We start from the raw sequence: 7,915 nt of genomic DNA, 5'->3' as shown, positions 1-7,915 counted from the left end.
AGTTTGCCAACACTAGCTAACCTTAGCCACCATAATCTACTGGTCATACCAGATCATCTAAGGTTGCAGCGGTAAAACCCCTGAGTGTAGAGAATTTAATAAGGGTGAGTTTAATTTCATATGAGTTCAGCTTTTCATTTGTCAGACAAATAAGTTTCTTCTCTCAAAAGTTATATAATCTTCCTTTAAGGGACATGGCAAAAAACAGTCACAAAAAAAAAGTCACAAGATTGAGCACTTTTTCTCATTTATTAAGAAAACATGAAAGTCAAGCAGTTTTTTAAACTGGCAATGATCTAAATAGAATGTTTTACAAAAATGAAGGCAGTATTAAGCCAAAAGGCCAATATTCTCAATACAAAAACACACAGTGTACAAACTGTTTTCTTGTCAAACTAAGGCATTTTTCAGCTAAGTAAATTTTGGAATCGTTCTTGTTTCTCTGACTTAACGGTTAAACATCAAAAAAACTTCATAGTATGAATTTGGAATTAGTTAGAGATCACTGTTAAATCATGTCTTAAACTGTTGTAAAAATGTCTTTGTCAGAGAAAAAGAGCTTTGAGAAACAGACTTTGGCAGGTGTTTATGTCTGTGGTCAGATCTTTGTCAGTCCGATAGCGTCAAAACATTGCAAGATGCAGTCACAAAACTTTACAGGAGTGTAGTTGAGATCAAAATGAAGGCTGAGTTTGAAGATGGGTGCAGTCCAACCATGAGTACTGAGTACACGTGATAATGCAGGAATGTCTACCGAGTACCCATGGGTCAGAATATCAACATGTTGACAGACATCGCGGCTGGTGTGATCCCATCACAGGATGGTTTCTAGTCTTGCGTATTTTAGCCTTTTCCAAAAGAAGTTACAATTTACAGTTAACAAGTAGAAACTGACCTGTGTGGGCTTTAATAAAAAAATCTAAGTGTATCCCCTTCTCGTGAACATCTTTTACACTTCATTGTGCTGATCTTTTCTCTAGCTGCCATGAAGTCCCTTGATGCCTGACTAAAAGCAGTATACATACTCAAAAGATAACACTACATAATTATCCACACAGCAGACATTTCTATCATTAATATTACAAAAATACCAGCTTCGAATAGCTCTTACTTCAGCGCCATTTTAGCAATACTTGTTTGTCCTTGATCTTAACAGCAACTGTCAAAGCTACAGTACATATACAAAATAGTGAGAGAATTATGACACGTAGGTACCAGCAGCTAAATGCATTGTTGACATTTCTGTACTGCATCACTTCTTCAATTCTTAACACTGGCTCTTGGTGAAAAGCAAATGTTCTGTTGATGTGATTGGTTGTAGCTGCTCTTTACTTCACTGTTCCCATGTTCTGATTCCTGATGGAGCACCACGCCTTGAACACATCTCTGAAAAACACAAAATACCCAGTTAAAAAAAAAAAGTTCTCCAATGTTTGCTAAAAACAACACATTATACCACGTTTCAAACCTCTACACACCTGCAGTGAGTGGCCACACATTCGTTGCTGCAGTACTCTTTGTCCCAGTCTTCACTCTCTACTGCTGGGTTGTTACAGCCCGCCCTCACACACACACTCTTCATAGCATCAACTGACCCATTCACCTCCATCTCATCCTGAGAAAAGGAGGTAAGATATAGAAGAGCATTATTAATATTGTGACATTCTATGACACAGTGAAAGCAAAAGTGAGACTAAAAATAAATATAACCTCAATATAAACATTCACCCAATGTATTACTGTATTACAACTTTAAATCAGTGGATGTAAAACTGAGTGCACAAGTGTCCACCCTCTTCAGCTCAGTGTCTACTAGAGACTCGTTTGACAGCAGTTGCATCTTTGAGTTTATGTAGATCAGTCCGTATCTATGCACATCTGGAAAGCATCTTTCCTGTCCTGTGTGAAACTGCTCAAGCTGCGTCAATTTGCATGGGTTGTTAAGTAAACAGCGATTTTTACTACCCAAGCATTTTCAACTGTGGCGTTCTCTTTGCCACACTGCTATAAAACTGATGAAACATCCAGGCAACAGTTTTTGTGCCCACACTGTGTCTCAAATCTCAATTCATTGGCTTGGAATTCATCCTACATCCTTCCACTGAGTGGTATTCTTCACTAAATGTTTCACAGATTTGTTACAGATACTCTTTATATTCTTTATATTTACATATGTAACCCAGAAAAATGACACCTTGTCACACTTTCACAATCACAGGTGATTTCCACTCTGTAGTGGAAAATTTTAGTTTGACTGTATTTCTAATTGGTCTTCTTATTGTACTGGGAAAAATTGAATCCATCATATGAGTGCTCTCATGTAACCTCATTTGAACCTCTTTGTAGATGATACACTGTTCCAGTTAGGGCTGAACTGCCCTTGACTGTGGTAAAGGAGTAGTTCTTTATCTGCATTCTTTCCCCACATATCAGGTTTTGACTCCTGAGAATTTTCAGCTACCTGCCTGTGCAGCCTGAAATCACCAACTGTCAGCTAGGGGCGGATACTCCCACATTCTTGTTTGCTATAGTCTAAGAGACTGGATTGTTCTCATTTCGAGGCTGCTGATGTTGAATAAAAACCACTTTATCTTTTTTAAGATTTCCACAACACACTCAACCTATGTAACTTCTCAAAACATTTTGCAAGCGCAAATATGTTTTGAAAGCTACATAATGCTGCCTGTATTATGTTTTCTATCAACATGATGAGGATATATTGAGGAAATTTTCAATGACAATGTTTTTTTTAATGTCTTTTTTTCTAGCTAAATGAGAAAGAATCTGAATTACATCCACTGATTCAATGCTGTAAAACAAAAAAAACTAAACAAAAAAAAGTTTGAGAATTATCGGCTCTATCATAACGTTATGTAGGAGGGATAAAATTTAACATCTTCTGACTTGTGAAACAGAAAATGGCAAAAATTTGGCAGTTAAGTTAAAACTTTGCCAAAGTTAGAAACTAGGGGTCTGGTTCAATCAAATTAAGCTGAGATAAAAACAAAGTTAACAAATCATAGCAGTGAATTAAGAAGAGCACTTACATCTTCTGAGGGCAGCACTTCTGTAACTTCATCCTCATCTGGACTACCCGACACATCAGCAGAATTCACCACCTGCACTGACACGACAGGTGCAGACTGGGCAGAAGTGGTCATAGTTGATGGTGCAGCTGCTGTATTAGGGACAATAATTGGCAGGGCCTCTTTGCCTTGCAAGGAGGCAGGAACTATTTTTATCTGGAGTGGAGGCGGAGGGGTAGCCGTGATGGACACAGGGAGACCTGGTGTGGTGCTTCCCTCCCGCGGCTTCGCTTGTAATGGAGGAGGTGCTGGCGCCATTTGCTGAAGCCGTGGCGGTGGAGGGGCATTCTGCATCTGCTGCAGCGGAGGCGGCTGACGGGAGGCGCCCGACACTACTAGTGTAGGCTGCAAGGTGCGGACCCCTCCAGGCAACACTGTCACCACCTGGCCCCCTGCCTGCAGCATGTGCTTTGGGATTATGATCTTGGTGATGGTCTGGGCTGGTGGAGCTGCTGCTGCTGCTGCTGCTGGAGAGGTGCCTTTGTTTGCTCCTGTGCGAGAACGTGTGGTCATCTCTGGGACGTCTAGAATAATGTTGGAGGCACAGATGTTGGTGATGGTGTTCTCTTCTAGGTTGTTAGCTGGGCGGATTGCCTGGTGACCAGCAGAGGTGAGGGCTGTATGAGTCGCGTTAATGGCAGGTGAAGGTGGTGAAGGGGCAATCTCCATCTCCTCAGTAGCAGGCTGGAATACAGACAGATCAATATGTTAGATAATCCATTTGAATGAAAATCCCAAGAAACTGATTTTTTCTTCAGAGGACAACATGATGTTACCTGTGAGAGCTGGTTGGCTCTGTAAGCTGCCAGCGCTTTCAAATACTCCTTTTTGGCTGCTTCTGTCTTTCTCTTGTACACCTAGTGGAGACAAAACAAATACCACTGTATATATGTGCCAAATATCTTTGTGTTTCCACAAACAATCATCTTTTATCCAAGACTGACTTGGGATATTAATTTACTGTATATAAGCATGTGTGCTCACCTGTTTCTGTTCCTCAGCCAGGCTGTCCCACATGGAGGCCACAATCTTTGACACCTCTCCAAAAGATGCATTGGGGTTCTGGCCCTTAATAGCTGCCTGGGTGTCTCTGAAGAACAAGGCGTAGGCAGAAACTGGCTTCTGTGGCTCATTTGGATCTTTCTTCTTCCTTCCTTTCTTTGCGCCCATGGCCCCACTCACTGAGGCCAGTGTGGCCGGCTTTCCTCCACCCCTCCTGGCTGCAGCTGGGGAGACAGAGGACAGGGGACCTGGGTGGGAGGACATGTGGGTGACAACAGAGGAAGAGGAGAGAGACATGGGGGAGTCTACCAGCACACTCCTCTGAGTGAAGAGAGGAAAGGAGGGAGGGGTGGGGGGGTGGGGGGTTGGTGGGGGGGAACATATTAGCTGCAGGGTCTAAGACATTGCATGGAATTAGACTGACTGTGATGGATACAAAAACAATGATGTTGGCCACCACAGGTGTAACCCCTCACCTTGAAGTCATCCATGTCCTCATCCTGCAGGGAACCAGCTGGAGACGGTGTTGCTGACAGCGGCTGCTCAGGTGTCTCTGAATGGTGCCCCATGTTTTCACCCCCGAGCCCCAGTGCCAGTTCTGACTGGTTAATTGTACTGAGCTGACTGCTTCCCAGAAGACCATGACCAATGTCACCAAGCTGGACATCAATGGTCATAGGGGATGAACTGCTGAAATGTGAACCACTGGAATTTCCCAATTCCTGCAGAGGGATCAAACCAGTTGTAAACAACTCTTAATTTGCATTCATGAACAAATAACATTTAAACAGACAAAACAGTATTCTGGCCCACAGGTAGAGCACTCACCAATGCAGAAGAGCTCAGCAGGGCCCCCCCTCCAGCCTGTCCCATTGCCCCAAGGTTCAGCTGCTCCAGGCCTTGGGACCCAGAGTTAACAAAGGTGGACGCAAAGGAAGGGTCATTGGCCTCGACAACCAGGTTACTAACAAGGCTTCGGGAACCTGAAGGTCCCCCAGTCCCATCTGACCCATCTGTCAACTCAAAGTGAGACACGCCATCACTGATGCCCAGAGCTGGGTCTGGATCAAGGGAGATGGGAGGGATCTCAAACACCTCATCCCCAAGACTGGGAGTATGGAATGTCTGCTGTAAGTGGAAAACAGGAAGAAGAGCGGCTCAGTCCTCAACGAACCGAAACACATGTAAAGACCAGTACAACGATGACATAGTACTCTGCACTACCATGTTGCTTGAATTAACTCACTCACCTCAGCTGACAGAAAAGGATGGCCCGCTCCGCTGATGGTGAGATAACTGTCGCTGCCTTCTGGAAACTGAAACAAGACTGTTAGCATCTAACTAACTAATGTACAGCTTCATTATAACCCTTGATCAATGACATTAAACACTGGATTACAGGTTACCTTGTTTTCCTCAGAGTATCCGCCGTATGCTTGAGTGTCCAAAAACTCCGAGTCAACATTTTGAGCACATCCATCCGACAGGTCAGAGTAAAAATTAAGGTCCATATTTAAAAGATTTACTCTAAATAAACTATTACGCACGTTCTATACTTTATTGAAAATGGGAATTTCTTGATTTTCAACCCATTTAGGTCAACTATCCATACACTAACTGCAGCTGCTAGCAGCTAGCTAATCACTGTCGGTTAGCATAACGTTAAGGTCGAGGAGATGATGCTAAGCTACTTTAGCTTTGAAGTCCGAGGGTGAACGAGGACAAGGGGGCGACCTGAGGCTAATAGCAGCCGAATAATTACAATGTCTCCAAAATATTTCACATAAACTTCCCCGTAGTGTAATGTTTACTGAAGGCCCAACATGAAACTCATTCATATGCTGCGGCGATGCTAGCACCACCTCTGAACCGACCACAATGGCTAGTGCTGGATTCAGGGGCCGTCGGAAATCGGCTGTTTTTGTTCGAAACACTTCGGACATATCCGGTAAATTGAAGTACTTTCTGCTATGTGACTTGCTAAAAGGTGACGAGACGACGTCTAAGAAACAATAGCGTGGACGCTTTTCTCATAACTGGTCTTTACAATTTTTGTTTGCTTAACGTTTTGTTTGGCCAATTTAAGCAGCCAGTTGAATGTCTGATGCATTTGTTTAAATTATTTTCGTTTGAAATCAAAAATGAAACAGCAGCAACCAGATTATCTACGTTATTATTGCTCTGACAAGTTTTGAAATAGCTTGTATCTACCATTACGAGCAAACAAAAGACCCTGAATGCAGCAGTACCTCCCACTGCAAGCAGAGATTAAACCAATCGAATGTGTTTGCCCTCCCAGATGGAGATGAACTAAAACCAGGTTTTAATTACAACACTTTACGCAACAATTACTTTAGCTCACTTTTAATTGAATGTTGAATGGAAAAATCTTGGAAATCTGTGGTTAAAAAGCAAATTATAATTATATAATTATATTTAATTATTATATATAATAACTGTGAACTGTATTTCAGTTACCAAAATACTGACAAAATAACATGTAATCTAGATATTTCATGAATTTTAACTGGCATTCATTTAATATGGATGTGTTGTAATATTACTATTAAGCATAATTTTCTATTTGTAATGTGCTTTTCTTAACGATATTAAAAGATCTTAAAGTCAAATCAAACAAAATTTACAAGAATTTGTAGTGCATGCAGCCTGCCCACCCAATCTCTTCACCTCTGCCACTCTCCTCATGCAAACAGGGTAAAGAAATTATTTATAATTTATGGTAATATCTTTTATTAAAAATTACAAGACCCTGGAGCTCAGTTTTATGAAACACCTCAAGCCATCTGTCATCATACAGCAGCAGGTGTGTGTTGCACCTGCAGTCCTCATTGTTGCCTCATGTATGCAGGACTGGTTCAATATTTCAAATTGCTTCTGGATTTAATGCTCCTCTATCTTCTGTGCTTTGTACTGTTTTTCATTCTTATATCAGGACACGCATCATGTATCAGCACTTCCTTCATTTCAGCTGCAGTCTGTAACTGCTGACACAGATTGGACTTGAATCATTCCTGAAAGATGAATTAAACATACTTTGATTCCATTATGTGCCTTTATATGTTACTTTATGAATTAATATAAATAGGCACAAACTGAAATTTAGCTACAATATACAGAAAATGTCTATAATAACTAATAAAATAAAGAGCTGAGTCACTGAGCCAATGAAAAGCATATGTCTATATGTTGGTCTCTGATTGGACGATGTGTCAGATAGATAATGTGGGAGTGGAGGTGTCACTGAAAATTATATTAACCTTTTAAATAATGAAACTGGTGATTTCATTGGATCGCACCTGACTGGGGGGGGCAGTGTGTCAACAAGCTACAGTGATGCAAGTCTGGTTAGTGGACCCACGAAGGTGAATGGACATTATCAGCGTGACGGCCTAACAGGACAGCACTATGACGACAAAACGAGCAGACAGATCAGTCTCGCTTTTGAAAACCTGTTCAAGTAATGCCCACCAATGTTATTCACAATTATTGTTGATATAGTGGTATTTACACATATTCTGAGTTTACTGAGTATCAATTTGCTGTACCTGCATATCATATTCACACTTACAGTATTTTATTTTCAGTGGGATCCCACTCTATGTACTGTCAGAAAGGAAGTACAGCAACAGATACATATTAAGTTTTGAATATAACATAATAATCCAATAACATGTTTTAGCTATCATGATTCAGAAAGATCATTTAAAAAAAAATAAAATAAAGTGATGAAATACAGAGTGGAACAGTGACTATGTACAGCAGGATCTCTAACTTAATTCCAAATAACTGGGTGTAGTACTGTTCCC

The 7,915-nt window shown here is 41.2% G+C and overlaps 1 protein-coding gene across 1 annotated transcript; it reads right to left on the bottom strand.

The window, feature by feature from the left end:
- Positions 1 to 235: 235 nt before the first annotated feature.
- Positions 236 to 6,178, bottom strand: LOC111223790 (TOX high mobility group box family member 4-A-like). The gene is made up of 9 exons (XM_022748061.1): positions 5,495 to 6,178; positions 5,339 to 5,404; positions 4,917 to 5,216; positions 4,565 to 4,810; positions 4,071 to 4,409; positions 3,863 to 3,943; positions 3,048 to 3,770; positions 1,479 to 1,615; positions 236 to 1,386 (listed from the first exon to the last, which is right to left on the bottom strand). Exons 1-9 carry the CDS (start codon positions 5,597 to 5,599, stop codon positions 1,329 to 1,331), a joined length of 2,055 nt encoding a protein of 684 aa, XP_022603782.1. The 5' UTR covers positions 5,600 to 6,178; the 3' UTR covers positions 236 to 1,328.
- Positions 6,179 to 7,915: the final 1,737 nt, after the last annotated feature.

This window comes from Seriola dumerili, unplaced genomic scaffold, assembly GCF_002260705.1.
Source record: "Seriola dumerili isolate Sdu_G_001 unplaced genomic scaffold, Sdu_1.0 BDQW01000116.1, whole genome shotgun sequence".
Classification (NCBI taxonomy): Eukaryota; Metazoa; Chordata; class Actinopteri; order Carangiformes; family Carangidae; genus Seriola; species Seriola dumerili.
This window is presented reverse-complemented; position numbering and strand designations above follow the sequence as displayed.